A 25,501-nucleotide genomic window follows, 5' to 3' on the forward strand; every position below is an offset into this window, starting at 1 on the left:
AAAATAGCCGGCATATTGCCAGAAAATAGCCGCAATAGATTCGTAGATCGGCAGTCTAAAAAACAGTAAAAGAGACAGACCCAAAAAATTCGTCTTCTCATTGAAGGCTGATCTGTTATATTTTGATTAAAAATCTGTATAAGTTATTGCTGCCTCTATTAGCTGATCTCAAATAACCTTCATTTAGAGTGACACACGCCCATTTGACCTTATCTCTTTGAATTAAAGTAAATAAAAGTCAATTTCAAAGTCAGGAAGTCATTTCTGAGAGTGAGCTAAGTCAAGTGTAACCAAAAATTTAATCACGAGCATGAACAAAAAAACTCGCTCCACTAAGAGCGAAAAATGGCGTCATACATTCAATTCAGTTGAAATTGCATGAACGAATGAACAAAAAGTGGCTTTGACGTCATATGGTCGTAACAAAAATCATGACGACGAAATAAAAAAACATAGCAGGACAAGTCCTGGCGTACATTTCAAAGAATTTTCATTGACTAAACAGAAAACTAGAGAGAGAACGGACTATGAATGGATTGGGAAAACTATTTAGAAATAAATCCGATCCAATGAATCGAATAAACAGTAAAAATCGAAGTGAAATTGCCGCATGTGAACAAAAAACCACTAGCCAAAAAGCGAATTTTTGTTCAAACACTGTTTTCTCACTCTACTTTAAAATTACAGCGAAAAAGATTCAAACCACTGCACTTCCTGTTTCGGCGTGACCAAAATCACTACTCCAATTTGACTTCAAAAATCATGAAAATGTGTGAACAGATCTTAAAAAAAAGACAGCGCCCCAATACAATTCAAATTCTTTGAATTGTAAAAAGTCTTTGAATTGTAAAAAACCAAGAGAAGGCCAATAATAGCCCCAGCTAACGCTGTGCGGCTATTAAAAAACTTTTGTCTTTCTTGGTTTGACATTTAATCGGTTATCTTTAAGAAATTACATAGCAATTTCTCAGTTACCTCTTTCAGTAGCTCTAGTTGAAAATGTGACAAAAAGGTTAAATCATAATGAGACTGTCATACATCATCAATTAATTTAGTGCACTAAATTTATTATACGATGTACTTATTTTATTTTAGTGTACTTATTCCTGAAGGGCATGTATAGAAGTCGAGTGTAGTTCATTGTTATTTCATGCGCTAGTCTGTTACCTTAATTCCCGCATCGGGAAAATTGTTGTTCATGTTTGTTGTGACTTCTGAGATATCATTTTACTTTCCGTATCACTCTATTAGTTTTTGCACTTCGCGAACAGTTGCATAATTAACTTATTCTTCGCTAGTCGTCTTTAATAGTCAAGTAAACTAGACAAGTATTTATAAATTGTGCTAAGCGCACCCGCCGCGCAAGTTAGCAAAGTAGAAACATAATCGTAACTCACGACTGAATACCAAGTACATAGTTTCATTTTTGTACGACATGGCGCAGTCAGCAACCCAAAAACGGACCCCACTTGGCATTGAGACCTTTTGGGAAAAACCTAGTACTGATCCACCACTGAAGTGGGAGAAGTGGCAGATGCAGGCTAAATTGGCTCTCCTTGCGAAGGAAAATATTGCTCTAGACACTCTACTGGAACCGAAACCCGAAACAATACAATTACCACTTGAACCCATCTACGAGAAGACAATAACAGGATCGTCAGCACAATCGGAGAGGGAAAGACTAGCAAGGAACGCACAAGTGAAAATGTATGGGGAAAATCACTGTCAGAAACAAATGGAGATAGGAATGATGTGTAGGGACAAACCGTGGGCACAGGCAGACCAAAAGACTGTGTCAATGCTATATCTCAGTTTGGGCACCGAGGCAAGACGAATTGTTCGTAGCAGGAATCCGCACCTCAAGATGGACAGCTTAACAACAGCAGAACTTTGGAACATCATGGAAGCCACATTTATCTGCCAACGAAACATTACCTTTGATAGGCATATGCTTCTCACTACCAAACAGTCGAAAGGAGAGTCTATCGAGCACTTCTTCGGCAAACTGAAGGAATTATCCGAGAATTGTGAACTCGGAAGCCAACAGGACACTCTGATTAGAGACTTGTTTATTGCAAACATTCAAGACCCAGAAATTCAGAGGGAGTTACTACGAGAAACTTTTGAACCAGCTCAAGCTCTGCGTTTGGCCATAAATATGGGACTAGGACAAAGAAACCAATTGCAAATCGCAAATTCGCAACCCGCATCGCATGTTAACGCGGTAACTTCTCAACGATCTTTTCGACAACCAAATCAACGGCCAAACACTTCTAGTTTCACTCCACCATCAAATCAACTATGCAGAAATTGTGGTCTAACTTGGTCAGCAAACCACAAGGACAAGTGTATTGCAAGGGTCAAGACCTGTAATAACTGTGGTTTACAAAATCATTTTTCACGATTGTGCCGAAAACCGAAGTCCTCATCAAATAAGCCAACTCACTCAAATGTTAACTCTGTTGAAGACACCCCAACTGATTAGACGGTGAACGCAATCCAAAATATGCACTATAAACCCCAATGCGAATCTGACTACGATAGCTCAGATGATAACATGGTCGCCAGCATTGCAAGTAACTCTATACAAATCGAACCAAAGAAAACTACGTTACAAATTGGAAATACCCGAATAGGACTACTCATTGACTCAGGCAGTTTGTGTAGTATCTTGACCAAGTCTCTTGCTGCGGAAATAGTGGACAATTCTCCTCTTGCCCGATGGTTGATGACAACACCCCCTCAGGAACTCAAAACATTCGCAAATGAACCCATAAATGTTATGGGTATGATACAAGCACCAATAGCGAGCAAGGGGTGGCAAATCGAAGACGCTGAATTTGTGGTAGTTCGTGACGGACTAAAACCACTAATTGGTAGAGATTTGTTTGACGCTCTCGGAATCTCGGTTACTCAAACCCCAAACTCAAATGAAGGTAGTATGGTCAACGCAATCACACCTCAATGTCCATTCAAAACTCGCATTGCAAAGCAATTTCCACAACTCATTTCACGTATTGGTCGGTCAAAAATCCATATTGTTAAATCTAAGTTTCATAATAATTTTCAACCAAAACATCAAAAGGGTAGAAGAGTACCCATTAATCTACAAGAACGAGTCAATAGTGAAATTAAAAAACTTCTTGAAGAAGGACACATAGGAAACTGAATAACTGTTCTGATCAATATTTTTTGTTCCACCTATAGTAATTACAGTCAAACAAGATCAAACAATAAAGTTACCATTGGATTCCAAAGTTCTTAATAAATCTATACACAAAAATAAGTATCAGATGCCGAATATTGAAACACTAATTGATTCCATATCACAAATAATAACAGACTATAAAACAGAACAAGCAGATAAAATTTACTTCTCTAGTATAGACCTTAAGTACGCGTACATTCAACTGAATCTTCACCCCGAAACTGCTAAACACTGTAAGTGGTGATATGACAGGCACGAATCGTTTTAAAACGGGATTTTATGACCTCACTGACATGCCTGCCGAGTTCCAAAAGGCAATGGATTACACGTTAATCGGTCTCAAAAATACATTTTGTTTCTTGGATGACATATTAATTGTGAGTAAAAGTTCTGAAGAAGATCATTTTCAACTTGTAGTAGATTGTCTTAAGAAACTGGATGCAGATAACCTCCGAATTAATCTCCCTAAATGTCATTTTGCGAAGCAAGAAATCTCCTGGTTAGGCTATAATATTACTTAATCTGGGACATCACCACTCGAAACTAACACATCGTCTATTCTGTCACTACAGCCACCTAATACACTTAAAAAATTACGTTCGTTCTTAGGCTCAGTCCATTATATTATTAAATTTATTCCCAATTTAGCTCAACTCTGCCATACCTTAAGACCCCTCCTTCGTAAATCAACTATATACATTTGGACTGACGATCACACTACACATTTTAATGCAATAAAAGCACGCATAGCAAGTCATACAGAAAAAATTCACTATAACCCGCAACGCGAAACTCGAATTAAAAGTGATGCCTCTCGCTCCGGATTGGGAGCACCACTAGAACAACTAACAGTTGATGGTTGGAAGCCGATCTCTTTTGCATCCAGATTTTTAAATAGTAATGAAGAACGTTATAGTATTAACGAACTGGAACTTCTCGGAGTGGTATGGTCTATAGAATATTTTAAAAATTATCTTTATGGTAAAGATTTTTCTATTATCACCGATCACCGAGCACTTCTCTCAATTTTAAAGGAACATAGATCAAACAAAAGTTATAATAGTCGTTTATCACTATGGGTTGATCGTCTCTTACCTTACCAGTTTAAAATAGAACACCTGCCAGGCGCAAAGATGGGACTTGTTAATTATATATCACGTAACCGATATCAACCTGCAAAAAGTTTTTCTAAATACGACCAGGAGTTTTTAGTCGCAACATTATCAAGCATACACTCTGATGCAAAATTGATTCAACAAAAACACAACATTTCAGCTATAAACTTACTACACTATATCACGATAATGAATGTGCAATACAAAATTCCACCAAACATACTGAACAAGTATTGAATATAGAAAATGCTAAACCTAAGTCCCAAACAAAAGTTAATAAGCCACTCGCTATGCAAAATCATAGCTTGAAACCAATCTTAAATCAAAACTTAAATTTTGATAGCGATCCCGCTAAGCGCGTACGCTTAACAAATAATAATTCAGCACTCGCTACGCGAAAATACAATAATACTTTGTCCTCTTTTAAAATCAATAATCAGCATAGTGAACAAGCCTCGCGCGTACGGTTAACTCAAAATATTAAATCACTCACTGATCCAAATTATAATCCAGATTTCAGTCATACTAATTGTATGAATTTTACTAGTGCACATGCTAAGCGAGTGCATTTAACTCAAAATCAATTAGTATCTGCACAATCATGTCATACTCCAAAAGTAACCACTCCCAAAAACACTAATTTCAATCCTGATTTCTCAGCGCGAGTACGCTTTTCTCATAAAAAATTAATACCCGCAGAGCATAATACCCTATTAAGTAATCAACAGAATATATCACATAATTCAATTGCCTCTTTTGCAATGCATGTTTACAATTACCAAAACAGATCACAATTCGCGTCGCATAGTCTACCTATTGTAATTACACCAATACAAATTGAGTCTCAATTAAACTCAAACACAGGAAAGGCGTCACTCGCTTACCAAAAAAGCCCCAATTTACTCAAATAAGTCACTCTAACTTGCCAATCACGAATAAGCCTCACATTCCTACCTTATTTAGTACTTCAAACTCACATATTTCAAATAATTCACGTGCTCAATTGACAAACAAAAAAAAGTCGCTTTTTGCCCAAATTCAAACTGAAATTCAGTTGTCTTCCTCTTTGTCAATTAACTTAATTGAAAAAACTAAAACCTCATCCAAAATGAGTCAGCAAGCATCATCTATGAAAGGAAAATCAGCCTCAACTCGAGCAAATAGAGCTTCGCTTCGCGTATCTTTCACCGACAACCCAACAAGCAACACGCCGCGCCAATCCGCCTCGCATTCCAACCTCAGCACCCCACTCACGGATAGTCCCCAAGTGATTTCACTGGAGAAAGTGGTGAGCAGAGTATTTAACAAAGGGTTGATTGCCTCCCTGACAAGCAAGGACGCCGTTTTAAAAGAGGTTCGGGATTGCATCATCAGGTCAGATGAGGAAAGACTCAAAGCCCTCAACCCGTATCTCCACAGCTATTGGCGTGATCTTCATGTCAATAGCGGGTGCGTATGTATGGATGAGAAGGTGGCCATCCCGAACACCCTCAAAGATGCGTTAATCGAGGATCTGCACGCGAGTCACCCGGGCAGCTGGGGAATGGTATGTGTGGCCCTGCATTGCTGATGGCCATACATAAATCGCGACCTGCTGGTCAAAGCCATACAGTGCAAATCTTGCACTGCCATCGGTAAGAATTTAAAACCTGTTATTCCTGCCAAGCAATTCAAAGCACATACACAATGTATAGTCCCAAATCAAGAAATACAAATAGATTTTGCAGGACCTATAAACAAAGAAAAAGAACATGAAATTTTTATTTTAACATGTATTGATAGATTTTCGAAATACCTTCTGCAGAAATCTTTGAAAACGCAGATGCATCGAATGTAATAAAATTTTTGGATAATTATATACATACTCATGGAGTCCCCCGTTCTTTAAGAATAGATCAGGCTCGTTACCTTTTTGGTAATCAATTAAAAAACTTCTGTACGAAAAACAATATTACTTTAACACCAGCCCCGGCAAATGACCATCGCGCAATAGGCTTAGTGGAAAGACTTATTATTAGTACAATAAAACAACGCTTAGCATGTATAAAAGAGGCAAACAAAGAATTAAATTGGTTCACCATTAAAGCCGCATTAAAATCAATTATATAACAGCTCAGCTGCCCTACAACAAGTTCAGCCACGAGCTCCCAAAAGGACCAGGAAAAGTCCAAAATATTATGGTTACGATAAGGATGATCATCTGGCGAGTCAACAAACTCTTGTCCCCCAAATTTGGTTCAACCTCGAAGAAAGCGACGGGCAGGCGATGTTGAGTCAGTACAACCTTCGATAGTGCTAACAATTGTGGACACTGCATCGCGAGTTGAACCAATAGAAAATGAGATCCCCTCGCCTATCATAGGACAGGTATCCCCGACAGATCCTCGCATCCGACCAGCGGATCACAATTCGTCAAATGAACTCATAATTGATTAAGAAGATTTGTAAAAACTTTGAAAAACTAAAACTCGATATATTATTACATATGACTAGCTATGATAACCAGCACATATATTGTTGATTTAACCGGTGAAGAAGTACTAATTTTATCCATATTGTTATTAAAATGTTATTCTACGCAATTTTAATGCTCATTAAAGATGGAGAAATGTCATACATCATCAACTAATTTAGTGCAGTAAATTTATTTTACGATGTATTTATTTTTTTTAGTGTACTTATTCCTGAAGGGCATGTATAGAAGTCGAGTGTAGTTCATTTTTATTTCATGCGCTAGTCTGTTACCTTAATTCCAGCATCGGGAAAATTGTTGTTCATGTTTGTTGTGACTTCTGAGATATCATTTTACTTTCCGTATCACTCTCTTAGTTTTTGCACTTCGCGAACAGTTGCATAATTAACTTATTCTTCGCTAGTCGTCTTTACTAGTCAAGTAAACTAGACAAGTATTTGTCAAGGGATTCGCTAAGCGAATTCATTTATAAACTGTGCTAAGCGCACCCGCCGCGGAAGTTAGCAAAGTAGAAACATAATCGTAACTCACGACTCAAGATCAAGTACATAATTTCATTTGTATACGACAGAGACAAAGGAGTTTCATCGTGTACTTAAATTGTGTCTGATAATATCCGCGCAGCTTTGCAATGTCTGAAATGTCGAATCGCGGTCGTGCATTCTTCCACTAATTGTTCCGCTTGTTTTTCCGCATCAGCTTGTTTTTCATTGCACAATTCCCAACATTGTTGCACTATTTTCGGCAAACGCGCTGAATCTCAATCATGTCAAGTTCTTGTATGAGCATCTGATCATGGCGATTTTTCGTCTGGATTACACTGTCAGATCATAGTCGCAGAACTTGGAATGGTCACCTTTTCGTGTCTTAGTCAGAATTTTTGGATAATCCCATAGGGTAAAAACGTGTTTTTGTTTTGTCGGCATTTTTTGTGGTAGTTCGCGCTAATACACGCTAACTCGAGTAGGGACCAGTTTTTCGCCAGGACCGTCTAATCAAAGATAACGAAGTGTAACAGGAAAACTCAATCTTTTTAGTTTAATTTGAATACAATTTTCAAAGACACACTTCAAGGACAAAAGTGTTCTTCTGGGTGTTTTTTTTTTGCGTTTCTTTTTAACTTTTATTCGTTTTTTGCTAAATCAAGCACTTCAATCAAGTTTCTCCTTTTTTCTAGTTCCAATTAAACTGTTGGCCAAAAATTTGCATTGAAAAAAAGAGTAGTAAAATCTCCCTATTTAGTCAAAGTAATTGTGTACAAACATCTAAGAAATTGTGAAAAAATCATGAAAAAACGCACACCGTTTGTTTATTGGGGACAGCCAAGAGAGGTGGAGCAACTCTCTTAGTCTTAACTTGGCGTTTTTAGTCTCCTAAGGTTTTCCAATGCTGACAATTTCAGTGCAATTAGGAACACACTTTTTGTCGTTGTTATTGGGCAAAAGATTTAAAAACCAATATTGGTCATTCAACCCTAATTTTCCCGCATTTTCTCAAAATTTCACAAAAATGAAACAGCAAAACTGCAGAGCCCTGTGTTTCCCATCTTTTCGCAATTTGCCGCGTAATCTCAGATCGTTTAAAAGTTGGTTTTTTCAAGATATCCGAGAACGCATTGGCTGAGAACTAAATTGTCATTTCTCAGTTGAGTGATGCCTTTTTTTAAAAAAACTCCACGTTTCATATTGCACGTCATATTGCACGCGGAAAATTTCAGAAATCTGACAACTTTTGTAACTTCTGGCGTCTCAAAGAATCCAATAACTTAAATATTTTCACTTTTCGTTTTAAAAAATATTAGATTTAACTTTTGCAGAATGATTTTCGCTAATTAAATTGTACAGCCACTGTGAATGGAAACTGATGATAGCCACCGTCTCCAAACTTCTGCAAAATTGATCAATTTACCGACAAACAATTTGTTGTTCGGTTATTTACACATCTCAAAAACAACGATCGGGGAGCAATGTTTTTCTCATTTAAAAGGACTATCAACAACACACGCTTAAAGCAAGAAGTTCACGGGTGACGGTATTAGTATACGAAAAACGAAAAGCGGAAATCTTTTGTGTACTTTTACAACAATGCTGAGTATTCTTTCAGAACCTTGGGCTAAATAATTTTACTACGATCACGGTCGTGGCATTTTGAAACCAGAAAAAAGTTAAGAATTTTCATAGTTCGTCTGAAAATCAAAAAACTTTGTACGAAATAATTAATCACTACACGGCTCAGTGTTGAAAAATTGTTTACTTAAGGTTCCGAGATCAAAATTTGAAATTTTGATCGAATTACTTCATTTTAGCTATTTGTTAAATGTCCATTGACAATTATAATAAGATTACGCTCTCTTAAGTATTTTTCCTGTTTTTTACACTTAAAACTAAACAAAATACAAGAAACTACCACTATTGGGCAATTTGCAAATTGATCTGGCGACCTTTAAATGTTATCACTGATCTAATTAATTTGAAACCCCATGTCTCTTACGTTATTAACAATCTTAAGCAATTACTGAATAAAATACCTTTCTAACACCAGATATGAAAAATTTGACATGTTTTGCAATTTTATTTTGCTAATCTTTCTTGTTTCCTACACTGAATTTTGAAAAGCAATGAAAAAGCAACCTGTAATTTATTCAACACTGCAAAAAAATTTTTCCTTTTATTCCTCCTTTCACGTACATGGTGTAAATAGAGCTCTTGAGTTATAACAGATTTAGACCTCTCTTTTGAAAACTAAAGCAGTCTTATGGACAATTTTGCCTACCCTCTTTTAATCAGTCTCCATTCAAAACCCACTTTCCAGCAAAGTAGATTGAAAATTCTTGTTTCAAAAAGGCTTTTGTACTACAATTAATAGAATTTAGCAGTAAGGTTTAAAAAAACGAAACTAATTTTTCTGGAGAGGAAATTAGAAAAACCTTTAAAATTTACAGTAAACTTAGGATTGTATCTTTGACTTCCTATTCTGTTGATTTTTGTTGTTTCTAATTAATTTGTGAACGATTATGTCGAATACGATTGCTATTCAAAGATTTGACTAGTTTGGGATATTGAAAAAAACTGATCTCTCAGAGGAAGAAGTAAAAAGCAATTATAACTCTCAATTTTTCTGAATGCTTAAATATACAAAAAATATCTGCTAGTGGTTTTAAAATTCTATGCAGAAAAAATTAACAAGCAACACCAACAAACCTCGAGCGAGAGGTTGACGAGCGACCAACGAGAGGTTGACCTCCGTAGTAGCCAGTTAGGGCTAGGGGATACTGCTAATTCAAGGCATCACGGCGTACATTAAATGGGGGGAGGTTGAACGTAGAGCTATTCAACCACTGAATGCTCTCCGGGCTTTACATCTTTTTGAGGACGAAAAGTTAAAGGAGTCAGGCGAAAACTTTTAGCGGTAAGCGGCAAATCGCAAAGATCACAGGACTAATATAATTGCTACGAACTTTGTCTGAGAGCAATTAAAAATCTACTTAGTTTTTTCTGGACAATGCTCAGTTTTTTCTGTTCAACCCGATTGTGTGGGTTGATGACGAAGAAATTTTGAAGACCCAATTGAGGGTTTCTGAAAACAAACAAAAGTCAAAGATTCAATTGCGTGGGTGCTATGGTGATTTGTGGGCACAAGCATTATCGTAAAAAAAACTGAGAATCGACTAAACTTAGAACTGATTTCAACCAAACATACCTTAACTAATTAGTATAAACCGATTTAATTAAACCTTTTCGACAAATTTGGGACGTGCATTGTAACATTGAGTTTTAACATACTTGCGCCAGCTGTCATGTTATTGATAAGCATAGGTTTTTATAAGTCGTAGAATTGAGGATGGGGAACGTTCAAGCCTTGCAAGCGTTTTGATGGCGTTTTTGCAAAAAGCGTTTTTGATAGCGTTTTTTGATAGGCCCTTGAAACTGTTTCTGAGTCTCGAGATATCACAGAACTGTCCTGTGCTAGTACAAGAGAAAATTGTGATATCTTTTCAGGCCTGTTAAAAATGCTTACAAAGAGTAAAAAGTTCCCGGTCCTTATTAACTGAATTAATATTTCTGGAGAAAACGTGTTTTTTAAACACTTGAATTTAATCTATAGAGGCAAAAAATCTGACAACATACCATAAAGAAATTTTAATGCTACGAAGTTTGAGAACCTCGACAAACTATAACCTTGAGAATACATCAATTGAAACTGCTTCCCACGCAACGCCGTTCCTTTCCCGCTTAATTCAATTCATGCTTTTTATTTTTTTTTTGAAAATCACAAGATTGAATTCATAATTATTTTTGCTCATAGTCGCCTTCAGTTTAGTTGGGCATAATGATGAGTTTCATCATGTCTATAGAAAAAAAAAGATTATTTAAAAAAGAAAATATTTTTAAAAGATTAGAAAATTACCAGGCACTGGAAAAAGGATAGGGGCGTTCCGTGGCTTGAGATGATAGCAGACACACAATGATGAGAGTGAAATATTTGTAAACTATGGTGATAATGTGAATAAACAATCAAGACAATTTGTAAACAGAAACTAATCTAATTTGTAAACAACTAAATAGCAAAATTTGGTGCACATTTACTGCAGAAGAAAGAGCACAAACAACCCAATATACAGTTTGAATGTTAGACGCGAAACAATATCAAAACCAACACAAATGATAACGACTAATTTAACACCTTGAATACGTGTACACAAATATCTGGTCAGCACTGATAACATTACAAAGTTGACACAAAACAGAATCAGAGGGCACAGAAAAATAACCCATTTGTCCACTTATTTTTGAGCACCGTTATTTTTACCTTCACAAATGTAACAATGAAATTTCATGTGGTTGTGAAGAATGCAACTTGATTATCGAAACAGTTCAAAAAAATGAGTCCATAACCTTATACATTCAGTATCAGGATACTCTGACGTCGGTAGTTCTAATCAAATCCGGTTTTCTCAATCATTGTAAACAGAATTCACATTGCCTGGCAATGATAGAATTACATGCATGCAATGATGACAAGGCGCTTGGCTATCTCACTCGCTTAGCTCTGAAATCAAATACTATCAACTTCGTATCCTCGCTCAAATTCCGACTGCCAACCGCACACACCAACATCTCTTCATTGCACTTAATCCGCCATACAACTCCACCTTGTCCACTTGTCTCCAACTTCAGTAGATCCCGAACAAACTCTCCCGAAATGACATTCCAAAGTTTGACAGTTCCGTCATCGCTAGCACTTACAATGTACTTTCCACGTCTGCAAAATTGCAGGCCAGTTACCGCGCTTGAATGCTTATTACCGCATTGTAGCGTGTGGATACATTGACCAGACTTGATATCCCAGACCTTGACTGTGGAATCGGCGTTTCCAGATATCAACATGTTGTTCTTCACAATCATACTACTTGTTAGTGATCTATGTCCACGTAAAATATGGACAAGGCGCCCTTCCTGAGCATTCCAGACAATGATCGAGGCGTCCAGAGATCCACTAACAATGTGTACCCCGTCAAATTGTAAAGAGTATACTCTTTGTGAGTGACCTTCTAAGGTATGCAAGCAAGTAAGTGTGCTAAAATCCCACACTTTAACGAAACAGTCATAAGCTCCTGAGATGATCAGTGAGCCGTCAAAAGCGACGCATCGAACCGCAGCGAGATGGCCACTTAGGACTCCTAGTTCCTGACCGTTGTCAAGGTTCCAAACACGCAAAGTTGCATCCCGAGCGCCACTTATTGCAATGTTGTCGTGAAGAGCAATGCATCTGACAGTTGAGGTATGCCCTTGCAGTGTATGAAATAGCTCTCCAGTTTTGATTCCCCAAACCTGCAAACACAGGTTCAAGATGAAACCCAATTTTGGTTATACAATTTGAAATGAGAGGGGAGTCGAAACCGCCAGGTAGAGGAGGGAGATCTGGTGGTGAGTGTGATGAGAGGGGGGGGGGGGGGGGCAAACGTTCAAGATTTAGAGCCGCCCTTTGTACCATAAAATTGTCTTCTCAAAACACTTTTGGTTGATTTCATTCCTAGAGACTGGTTAGGCGTAAGGCTCTGAGAGAACTTCACTTTTCTCAAGAACTTCACTTTTCTCGCCTTCCAGGTACATGCAATTTGCAATCCAGAAGACGACGTGCAAGCAATGTCAAATTTTTAAGGATATGATTTTCAGAATTTTTAACATAAAAAATTATCACTATCTCAGAAGGATTTTTTACTGAAAAGATCTGAAAATTTTTAGCTAAACTGATTCGAGTTTACTGTTCCTAGTAAATTTTCCTAGAAACCTAAATATACCTCCTGGGAATGGAATCGATGCAAATCATTGATTTTTGAGGCAAAACATCGGATCTTTTCAACAATTGCCCCCCCCCTTGCAAAAGGGGTGGCTATTCTTGGATAGAATTTAAGCGAGCCATTTATTAACCAATCAGAGACGACTAATGACTTTCCACGCATGCACATACTATGTTAAATTGAATAGAATAAAATACACCATGGTACGGCAACTAGCCGAACCGAAATACAAAGCGAAAAGAATTTCAGACTGGCGGGTCGGTGGGCGCGCTTCGCACGCGTCGCGGCTTCGCCGCGATAACCGACCCGTGATTTCCGGATTACATTCCACAGCGCATGAGAGGCATGGCCATGAACAGCGGTCCGCAATTGCGCTTAAATTATTATTCGGCTATCTAAACTGTACGCCAACTAATATTGTGGTAAAGTATAGCTTAAAAGGGGTGGCGATTCTCTACTAGGTATCAAGGGGGGGGGGGGCAATTGTTGAAAAGATCCAAAACATCATTTTCATTTGGTCAATATTTTATTTTCTGAGAAAAAATTAATTTCTACTTTTTATAAGCTACAGTTTTCCATATCATCAGAAAAATATCAGAACTTTTTTGTTTTATTTGGTTACATTCCGCATTGTCAAGTTTCAACAAACTGTACCAACTGTCAGTACTACACACATTTGAGACCTTTATTCTGTGCCAGACGAACCAATGTAGGTTAGTTATTCAAGTTGGTTTTCAACGTTTTTGATAATAAACTTTGATGCTAAGTACAGGAAAAAACTAAATCGATATGATGTCACTTTTAGTTTTGCTTTTCTTAATTTTCTGTTATAAACTAAGTTTTAACGACGGAACCAACAACTTTTCTCATACTGTAAGGTTTCTAAAATTTCGAAAATTGGGTAGAACTAGTTAATAGTTTATCATTTTCCCCATCAAACATCGTATTCACCTTCGGCCAAACTTCATTTGCCTATGTAAAAGAGTTAAGTTCCACTTTTTTACGCACCCTGCCAAATGATTTTATCCTCCTCTCGTTTGAACTCAGAGCCATCCGCCCGACACTAGCCGTTTATGCCCGCTCTTAATATTCTGGTTTTCATTTCGCAAATTAACTTAAATGCTTACATGCACAAATAGAATAATAAAATTATTTTTCATCAAAACGTTCATTTTAAGCAGTCTTCAAATTTTAGCTTAAAGTATTAATTTTAAATGTTACAAAACTTTCGAAATGGCCCAAAAATTATTTTGGAGCTTGCAACGATAGCATCCAATCAGCAGACTCATGTAACAGGAGGAAGACTGTGTTCAAATAAACGTTACACTTATATTACAGCTTGAGTTTTGATAAATTACTGGTATAATACGGGATGGAACAATGTGCAAATGCATATTACTGATCCTTCGTTTATTATTTCACATCAGCTACCTAGTTTTCACATTTTTTATATTTCAGAGGTTTCATATCAACGTATAGAAATTACAGAAATTACAACCCACGACGTAAGTTCGATAAAGGGCTTCAAATGATGTTATTAGAGCATGTTATAGGTTACTCTAAAACATTAGAGTGAAAAAAAAATGAAACTAATAATTTCGTCACTTTTGATTCAAAGTACTGAACTGCCGTCAATTGAGCTAAGCTGTTTATAATGGTGAATGAGCTAGCATTATTTTTAAATCTATAAAATGTAAATTCAAATTTTTTATAACCATAACAAAAGTTTGCCTAAAAATTTACATTTTAAGAATCACTTTATAAACATATGAATAGATTGGTCCTTAAATTACCAGTTGAAATAACTTCTAAAGCCCGGCACCTGTTTATCTATTGGAACGCGTTCATGTAATTTGATAATTTCTCTAATTTCTTAAATTTGTTTTTTCTTTCCGGATCTCTATTGGTAGGTTGTTACACTTTCGAGAAATTTCTAATTACTGATCGGTCACTCCATTTAGATTGACACATATTTAGTACAAAAAACTAATGTCGGTAAAAATGTGTATGTGTACAGCTCCAGCTCAAATTGCTCAAGCGAGCAAAAAAATCACAATTTTTTAGCTAAAAAGTCATAGCGGTTAAGCACAGATTTTGCATAAAAAAGTCACGTCTATAATAATTGCTTACGTTTACAGTAACTGCTTCAAACTTTGTTCGATTAGTCAAGCTGAACTCAAAAAAGTCAAAGACGTAACAGCCATGCAAAAAATGTTGCATAAAAGACACAACACATGACTACAATAATTGCTCGAAACTCCGTTCTAGAACAATTAAACAGTACAAGATATCAAATGGAATATGCAACAATAGGAAGTGTGCGCCCGGGTGGGAACGCATGCGTGCGTGTATGGGTTTTGTGGTACCTTGAGAGTTCTGTCCGTGGATCCAGATACCACTTTGTCTCCAGACACCTCACATGACCACACACCACCTTGATGTCCAATCAGCACCACTGGCCACTCCTCGCCACCACTATAGTTTAAATCATCTCCATTGTTGCTTTTGGATCCCTCCATCGGCTGTAAAAAAAGAACTGTAAAGAAAAACAAACACGGAGCATGTGCGTGAGAACATCAATCTCCTAATCCTACATTTTATTTGATGTCATTTGACGGAGGGCAGAAGAAATAGCTTTCTAAAGATGTTTGAATGTAAGGAAATTCAAAGCACAAAAAAAAGTTTGAAGCAAAAAATCGTTTGAATTTAAATCAAACTCAGAAAATGCATACTTTGCAGGATCAAGGTCCTCCTGCAACTGTGATAACAGCAAATTGTATCCAAACAAAAGTAGAGCTATGCCAATGTGAACACAATTAACTTGGATTCTTTAAAAATGTCAGCATCATACCTCATCATTATTTTGCTCTTTTGACCTCTCGCTGCCACTGACGTCCCAGATTGACACGCTACAGTCATCCGAGCCACACACAATTTTATCCTTGTGTAACTGCAAACACGTTATCACGTGGTTGTCATGAACAGACCAAGACTTTGAAGAATTCATTGTCCTCCAATTGAACTCAACTTCAGCGTCTTTTAAACAAACTGACTTCCAATCGGGAGAACATCCTTCAATTGCGGTTACCGAACCGGACCCTGATGGTAAACTTGAAGACACCATCGCAGCGTTGTGTTGGATTCCAAGCCCTGATTCGCGACATTTTTCCCTCCAGAGCAAGTCATCGTCAGCGACGATTCTCCAACGTTGGCAAACTAACGCACACGAGCAAAGATCTCGAGGACTGAGATATCGAAACACTCTCAGGGCAACTTCGTGAGGCAACTTTGCAATAAGATCGAACTGAAATTGAGGCTCGATTACTGCATACATATACCTAAGTTGGTCGAAGTTGCACGTTCCTAAGAGACGGTCCAGCGCTGTATGCTTATCCGAAAGAGGGAATTGGCTAAACTGCGTTAACCAATCCGCAATATGAGGAGGCGGGGGAGAGGGCGGCGGTGAGTATCCCGAATCATCACATACTAGAGGACTTGCAGGGTTGTTCGGTGAACAATTTTTAGCTGCCCGCGACATCAAGCATGCGTAGGCGGACGTTAATGGCAAGGATCCCGGTGACTGAGGTGACAAAACGGAGGCCTCTGAGGTGCTGGCGACAGACAGTGGGCTCCCGTTTGAATATTCTAGAAGGTTCACTGTAGTATGATGATGGCCATGTGGGTGAAGGTGATGACTTGGATGTTGGTTCTGAGGTTGATGGGGTGTACTGCCGTCTATTAAACTGGATATTGTTGGACTGCTAAATGATACAAATTGATTCATAATTTGAGAGCTCGTCGAGGGTTGAGAACTGCTTAGAGGTCTATTACTACCGGGTGCGCGATCATCTTTTGAAATGGTAACTCTATTGGCATTACTATTGCTACTACTGTTACTACTAAGGCTATTAGCTTGACTAGTTTGAGTAAAGGGAGAGTTTGAATCTTTATCGTCTCGTTTTTGCAACTTAGAGTTTGACACGTCGGTTGCTTCATCACTCGCTGTCGGATTTTCAGCACTGTTTTCTTCAATTCTATGGGTTAACGGTGTGCTGTTGGAAGGTCCAGAAGTAATATCAACCTGAGTTTGGTTTAGATCTTCACTGGAAGAACTAGCGCGTTTCATGACTTAATTTACAAGCAGCTTTTAGCCTTGTCCATTTACTAAACCTGAAAATAAAATTGGTTATATCAAACTCCATATTAACTCTGTTGTTACCGCAATTGATTCAACTAATTGAACGCATTTAAGGAAAAAAGGAGCCTGGATTGATTCTGTGGGTGGTGTAATTTTACCACATTCGTCTTAACATTAAATCACTGCAATGGGATGTATAATTTAGCAATGTTTTTTGTACAAAATTATTGTTTTGAGTCTTGAAAAAAAGCATGAACTTCCTCTTGAAAGAAATGACGAATGGAAAAAAAATGTTCGAATTTGATGTCTATGCCCAGCTTTCCAAAACAGGGGACTGCAAAAAGAACATCTAAGAACTGCTTTAGAATGCAATCAAAATGAATCAAGACAAAACAAAAACTTAAAATGAAATTGTAAGTTTTTTGCAGTAGCTGCTTCTTCCTAGAAAAATATTATCACTTTAATTTAAAAAACAGTTGAAAAAGTAAAGACTGCGTTCAGATGAACTTCAGGTGCCAATCGGGACATACAATTTGAATCATTTTTTACATAAAATCATCTTGTTGTTTCGACCCACTTCAGTGGGGGAGGGGAGGAACTACGAGCTGTGAAGGGTATCATTAGAAAGCACAACCAGCGTAGAACATGGAATGAAAGATTTCGAATTTTGTTTTTTACAGGCAGATACCGAGAATTTTTGTGAACGTTCGGCCGAATTACGATGCTTTTGAAATTTTCAATAAGATTTGACCCATTTTCGTCAATTTTGCTAAAATATGTTAGAACTGTTAACGATAGTCTTATTGGTTTAATCCTTAAAGAGAGAGTAGGGCTGCTGAATTTTTCGATCAGAGTTTTTTCGGCTAGAATTTAAATTTGCTGGAAGTAAACACAAAAACTGCTGATACATTCTTCGTAAGCTCAAAAAGCGAGATAGTTGTACACCCGTTGGCTTTAAGAGATTCTGGACTTACAATTTTGCTTTTTTGCGAATATGAATTCTACAATACATAACAAACCAGCAAATAGCAAATAAAAACTACAATACAATAGATAACATTTAATAAAAACAGTATTTTATTTGATATACACAAAAATTCTGTTAAAAATTGATGTATTTCGCAGCCATTTGAATAATTAAGTGTTTTCTTAGACCGCTGATCTTGATCTCAGCATGGACCGTCACAAAATTTTTAAGATTTTGTTTGGGCGCGCCATTTTAAAATATCTCCGCATTTAAAGCTCAATCATTGACCCAATGATTACAAAAATGAAGCCCAAAAACATCACTGTCGAATTCTCAGCATTGTTATTGTCAATTTTAGAAGTTAACGGTGGGTGTGCTGTTGGAGGGTCCAGAAGTAATATCAACTGCAGTCTGTTTTAGATATTCACTGAAGAACTAGCGCGTTTCATGACTTAACTTACAAGCAGCTTTTAGCCTTGTCCATTTCCTAAACCTGAAAATAAAATTGGTTATATCAAACTCCGCATTAACTCTGTTGTTACTGCAATTGATTCAACTAATTGAATGCATTTAAGGAAAAAGGAGGCTGGATTAACTTTGTGCGTGGTACAATTTTACCACGCACAGAATCAAAGCAAGTTAATTCATCCCTCTTCAACCATTTGTTTTCAGACTTTGCTACAAAGAGATTTTATAAGACGTTTTTGATTTTCATATTTGTACATTTTATAGGATCGTTGCTTTCTTTTTAAATGATAACATTAAGGTCCCATTGGCTCGGAAAACCTGCGCAATTGAATATTTTGAATTTTCTTAGTGACAAACTTATGTTTTTAGCGGCTTCTTTTTGTAGTCGTATGACGTAAACTTGACAATGACAGGTCTCAATTGCTTCCTATGGGGATATAAATGACCAATTTAGTGATTTCAGTTAGTATATAGTGGCTTTAATAACTGAAATTAATTGTTTTCAAATAACAGAACCGTATTTTTGAACTTCGCACCTTTTTTTCTCTTTTTTGTCGACCTGTTACCCAGTCGCATTGAAGACAGGTCCCGCATTTTTTCTAAGAAGTGGAGGATGATTTGTTTTGTTTAGATTTTATCTGATGCAAGTTTGATTTCGTTATTATTTAAATATAGACATCGAGTTTTAGTCCTAACTAATGTTTGTTATTTGATTTTCTTGATTGCCTTTTCTAGTAGTCCTATTAACAACAAAATTCATCGTCACTCTCAAGTAGCTTTATTTTATTCCATTAGTGGTTTGTCGAAGGATATGTATGTTTTGTGAAAGTTTTCTATCACTTCCTCATTTGGTAGCCAATTAAGTCAAGAATGTGGATGAACTCGGTCGGATCATTATGTGCGAACACTCATTACCGAGCCTTCTTGTTGTTTTAAGGAATCAAAATTATATATCAACTTCGTTATTCAACTTAGTTGAATCTTATTCAATAAATTGAAACTTATTCAACTTCGAATCCTCAACTTTAGTTATTCACCTAACCCATACGTTAAGCAAATGATTAATACCTTTAAAAATTATACGAAAAAAACGAAAAAAGGGGGAAAACAGTGAAAGTTGTGATCACTTGTATAATTACAATCTAAGTCAGATTTTAGGCTCATCAGTTAACAACAGAAATTTGAGGTATTTTGGCCGACAAATTGAAAAGGTAATGTTTTAATCACTAGTTTATTTTTCTATGCCGTTTCTCTCGATTTTATAACTAACTCAGCTCAAAGTATAATCACAATCAAAACTAATTCAAAGTATTTATAAGACAAATTAATTTTATTTGTCAAAAGAATTGATTGTTTATTTAAAGGCCTTAATAATCCGCCCATATTATGATTTAATAAACCAGGCACTGGGACCAGCAAACACTACTTTGATGATTAAACTGACAAAAAATTATCCAAAGGATAAAAAAACAGATAGGTTACAGAGTTCACAAAAGGCATCAGCAGAAGTTTCAGATAAATGAAATTTAACGTTCAAACTATCACATGTCAGTTAAATTCTGCTGCCAGTTAAATTACAGAAAGACGAAAATTGAAAGCAAGGAAAACTTTTCACTCCAGCAAAAACACAAGACCATAATTTCATTTTGAAGTATATAATTATTCAGAATAATTTTTCAAGAAGCTCTTGTCGCTCATTGCACAACCATCCCTTCGCACAAATAAATGGTCTGCTTGAATTTTCTAATTACAAGAGGTACCACGTTTCTCCACGTCAATTATATTTTGCTAAGCTTTCCCATGAGCATCCGAGCATCCAGAAATAATCAAATACAGACACAGCTCAAATCAAACCAGATCTTCATAATCTGGATATTGGACAAGAGCAAATAATCCAAAATTGTCAAACTGCCATTATTTCAGCCAAACTGCCAAAAACTGACAAAAATGTTTTTGAATCAATACTTTTTTCTCAAAAATTATTTTAAACTGTTTTCATGAATTACATTTCAAGATACAGACAGCTTGATACTACTAAAAAGAGTAGTAAGAACCCGCAAATTCTCAAAATAGCAAAACTGAGAAAATTAACAAAAATACTATTAAAATGGTATCACAAAAATTGGGGGCAAAAAATGCTGCCCTTCAAACTCGGTTTTTTAGTTGCCATAGATTTCTAAGCACAGAGAGCCTCAGTGGTACAACACACTCTGGTTTGGGTAGCCCTAAAATGGAAAATTGTCTGAACAAAAAAGGGGCCCTGCACAAACTTCTGACATTTTCAAAAATACGGGAACAATAAACCTATTAAAATTACCAAATGGAACTACGCTTTTCTCTCAGAGGAACTGCAAAAAGCGCAAGTGGTCCCAAAATAGGCAAATGTCCAAAAGGTAAAAAATATGCTGAAAATGGGCAAAAAAGACACAACATAAGTTAGTCTGAGATATCCTAAAAAAGTTTCTGAACAAAAGTGGGGCTAGCATAAAGTTATCCATTTTTTTCAAAAATGAGGGAATATTAAAAGGGGATATATTACTGGTCAGAGTGAACTACTGGTGGTCTACCATCGAAATCTATTTAGGGGATCTAAAATTTTAAATTCCAGGTCTGAGCTTTTCACTCTGTAGTAACTCTCCTAGTTTGTCAAAATTTTCCTCCAAAGCAGACAAAAGTAACCATTTTACCTTCTTAGATATTAAAAAAAAGAAATATAAGGACCAAATTGTGAGCTAAAACCATTTTAACCGCACACAAATAACGTACACCAAAAATCAAATTAGTAAATAAATCAATTTAGCAAATAAGTAATTACAAACAAACATATAAATACATTTCTAAATTCGATTCAAATAGGAATAGTTTGGAAAACATCTATGCTCAAGATGTGTTATCATGTTGCAATGGGAACCAAGTGGTAACTGGACGGCTCGCATGTGCATTAAGTAACTCTTGATTAGTTTGATCACGTGATCTTAACCGCCGTGCACTCCTATTATAGTTCGGGCTTTCATCTTCATCAACAGAAAAGTCACTTTCAGTTTCATCTTCGTCTTCGTTTTCACTGTCGTGGTCTCCATAATGATCACCATTTCCTGATAAAAGAAATAGATGTCTTGGAAAAATCTAATGATCTCGATAGAGCAAAAATAGCGGAAAACAATACTTAGGTTGACCTGAAATTTCGAAATAAAAAAATCAAAACAGTCAATTTAAGTAAGAATTTTGTCCAACAACAGACCAGAGGTTCGCTCGACAGTGACCTGCAGAGGCAGCTCTGTTATGCTACTCTGTTAGTGCTAGCAAATAGTTTTATTTATTACCACTTCATTCTAAATTTTGCCAAGTTTTACCGAGCGGAGGGTTGGAGGTAGCGTGGGGTTGCCAATGATTGGAAGGTTGCGATGTCAAATTTAAGCTAATTCGCATTGTTGTGCAGAGCCAACTGAATAGTAGAGCGGTAGTAGTAGTAGTAGTAACAATTGAAACCATAAAAAATTTACTGCATGTAATATTTTTTCTTTTCTGCTTTTTTTCTTGTTTTTTTCTCCTTTAAACAAAGCAAAAGCTGAAAACTTGATAACTGCAGATCGTTACTCACCATTTAAATTTGAGGAAAATCCATTGGTCATTTGATTCTGGGCCACAAAGAACCCCTGATCCAAATTAGCACCACTTTGAGCTGAACCGCTGGTACCAAAACCAGCATTGAAATCATTCTGGCCAATAGAACCCGCACACCCAGGCCAGCCGTTATCAGCTGATTCAGGTTGAGTGGCCAAATTCTGAATGGCTAGTGACATTACACCTTCATTGGTTGTTGAAAAGGACGACTTAAATGATACGGTTATAAATTTTCCGATCGGGTATTCAAACCCATTTAACTTCTCTCTAGCGTACATGGCGTTTAGGGGAGTTTTAAATCGTGGATAGCAACATTTTGTATCTGAATTCTGAGAATTGTTCGGATCTAATTTAATATCTTCTAAACCTGGAACGATGTCTAAGAGTTTAAATATTTGAACGTCTGTTAAGCTTTTGTCATAACGAACAGCCATATCTCGCTGTGGTAAACCCCATATTGCAGCCGCCATCATCTTTTCTTCTCTATTTAATTGTAAAGCTTCATCGGATAAAGCAGTGCCATTACAGCTAAGCTCAGAATTTTGGTTGCTCTGAGAAACTGCAGACGGTACAGCCGATTCCGAAAGGTTGCACCCGGAGGCTATGACAGGGTGAAATCTTTTATGTTTGTTATTTTCAATCGCGTTGGCTGCAAAGGACGCTCGTTCAAACTTAACAATCGCGACTCCTTTTGATTTCTGGCTTTCCCTAGTTCTCAAAATATTCACAAACTCAATTTTGCCGAAAGTTGAAAAGTAAGACGATATCGATTCTTCAGTATCACTATTTTGAACTGATATTCTTAGTTTTGATAATTTTTCTAAATATTTTTGCTCGTCAGCTTCGTTGGTTATACTAGCAGTTTGGCTGCCTTTATTTTTGGCATCGTCTTTTTCTGGATCTTGTGCTAATCTAGCTTTCAACAGCTTATTTCCTAATTGCGGCTTGAAATCGTTCACAGCTTCTAAAGCCCGCAAAGCCGAATAAGAGCTACTAAAAGTAACAAAAGCACAACCTCGACTTTGCTTTGACTGCTTGTCTTTAATTAGGAAAACTTGCTTAACGTCGCCGTATGATATGAAAAAGTTTTTGATTTGTTGTTTTTGTAAGGATTTGGCACAAATGACAAAAAGTCGAGAATTCGGCGGAGCATCCGGTCGGCTAGATGACATCAGAATCAAAGTACCATCATCATCATCTTCGTCATCTATATCGTTGACATTTGCGCTATCGCCACTAAACGTGGCATTGCTGGAAACTACGAAATTAGAGGTATTACTTGATGTATTGTTATAACGACCCCGATTGTTTGACCTTCTGTTATTCCTGTTTCGGTTGACACTTGCGGAAGAGTTCCTTGTAAACGTTTGTGACCCCGTTGAGGCTTCGAATCCAAAACCAGCCGATGAGTTGAACCCATTGGAATTAAATGTGTTTGTTGCGACTGAACTCCCGAATCCACTCGAGGTTCCGAAGCCAGAAAACCCACCTCCCGAATCGTTATTAGGCGCTGCATTACTACTTTCAGTATTACTGCTGCTGCTGAAAGTACCGAACCCAAACCCGCTGTTGTTAGAAAATGACCCAAATCCTGTGTTAGCAGAAGAAGCATCGTTAGTACTGGAAGTTCCCGAGAAAGAATTACTATTAGGCTGTTGTTGATCTCGACTAGTTGCAGGAATTTCCCCAAAACCGGAAATTACAGGTCTAGGAATCATCGATGCTGTCGATGATGAAACTGAGCAATTAGTCGTGGATGTATTGTGACTTAATCCTGATAAAGTGGTTGCCATGGTAGCGGTGAAAGCAACACTAGTGCTTGTTTCTGCATTCGATATTGATGTTTCAGAAGTTAAAATTGTCTCAACGGCTGCACTATCGGGTTCTTCACTTTCTGTAACATTTGAATTTTCAGCCATGTTTGCATCTGAAAGGACAACATTCATAATATTTCTCAATATCAAATTGTCATTAATAATTCGAGCTCATTGAATAGAATACAGTTCATATTTTGTCCTCATCTGGAAGTTCCGTAATACTGAAATATTTCATTTTTTAAATCACATTAACCCGATAAAATTTTAGGCCATAGCATATATAAGACAACCAACACATATAGCCATGAAATCTTCCAAAAAAACAAAGTTCTGGCAAGCTAATAAAAAAATACAAAGGAGGCAATGAACGACCCTTTGCAGTGGAATAGTGAACAAAGGTTATGAGAAAACTTTTATGGGTTGTGCAGGAAGTGGATTAAGCACGTACAATTTGGGTTCAATGTTCATGTCCAGTCAACGATTTACAGAAAGGGATGACAGTGACTTAGCAGCTCGAACTCCGAACGATATAAGCCCCTCAGATCTCATAATCTAAATCATGTAAAAATCTGTTGCCTGAGGAGGGAAAAAACAAAACTATTAGCGAAAAAGTATCAACTCTAGAGCTGCTTCTGTCCTAGTGGAGCAGTTGCAGTAAAACATGGCCCATAAAAGGGCATCTTCTCTTAAGATAAATTTCAAAACAGGCAACAGGTTTTTATAGTCAGCAAAGGTTGTCATCATTGAGGCAATATCATTCTAAAAGAACAGCAACTAGAAAACAGTTCCAAAAATATAAAATTTATTCAATTTCAAACAAAGAGGACTACTTTCCAAATTCTAATTGTGAGGAAGAAAATTCTTTAGGCCAGCGACTCATTTTAAGCAATATTTTAATATAGAGAAGACTTGAATTATAAATGTCGTAATGGCTAATAATTTTCAAAATAGCATGAAAGAAACAAAAAGAGCAAATTGAATGACAATGAATGCAAGACGGCTGAAGCGACGAGCGAAAGCAAATGGACAGAACTAATATTTGCGCGCAGCAGCACCAGCTATGAAAAGAATGAGTTATCTATGATATGGTGTTCGAAAATGCAGCTTGGCTTCAGTTTTGGAGGTCAACATGAGGTCATTTAGAGGTCTTTTTCGCATTGAATGCGAAGACTGTGTCTGTCATTGGAGGTCATATTATTGCAATTAATTGAAAATGTGAATAATTAGGATCTGACTTCTGTGTTGAAAATTCCTCTACTGATGTCATCTGCCGTTTTAGACTCTTGACCTCTACATCTACAAATGCATAAAACAGTGCTCTTTCGAAGACTAAAGCTGACACGGGTACGAATAAAATAAATGACTTCTGGGTATCGTTCGTTTGATTTGT

General features: G+C 36.9%; 1 protein-coding gene across 1 annotated transcript; it reads right to left on the minus strand.

Annotated features, from left to right (window-relative positions):
* Positions 1-11,826: 11,826 nt before the first annotated feature.
* LOC142351656 (uncharacterized) lies at positions 11,827-24,248 on the minus strand. Its single transcript, XM_075403797.1, has 5 exons — positions 22,272-24,248; positions 21,556-21,765; positions 15,949-17,225; positions 15,464-15,619; positions 11,827-12,627 (listed from the first exon to the last, which is right to left on the minus strand). Exons 1-5 carry the CDS (start codon positions 24,238-24,240, stop codon positions 11,827-11,829), a joined length of 4,413 nt encoding a protein of 1,470 aa, XP_075259912.1. The 5' UTR covers positions 24,241-24,248.
* Positions 24,249-25,501: the final 1,253 nt, after the last annotated feature.

Source organism: Convolutriloba macropyga, chromosome 13 (genome assembly GCF_964194025.1).
Source record: "Convolutriloba macropyga chromosome 13, txConMacr16.3, whole genome shotgun sequence".
Classification (NCBI taxonomy): Eukaryota; Metazoa; Xenacoelomorpha; order Acoela; family Convolutidae; genus Convolutriloba; species Convolutriloba macropyga.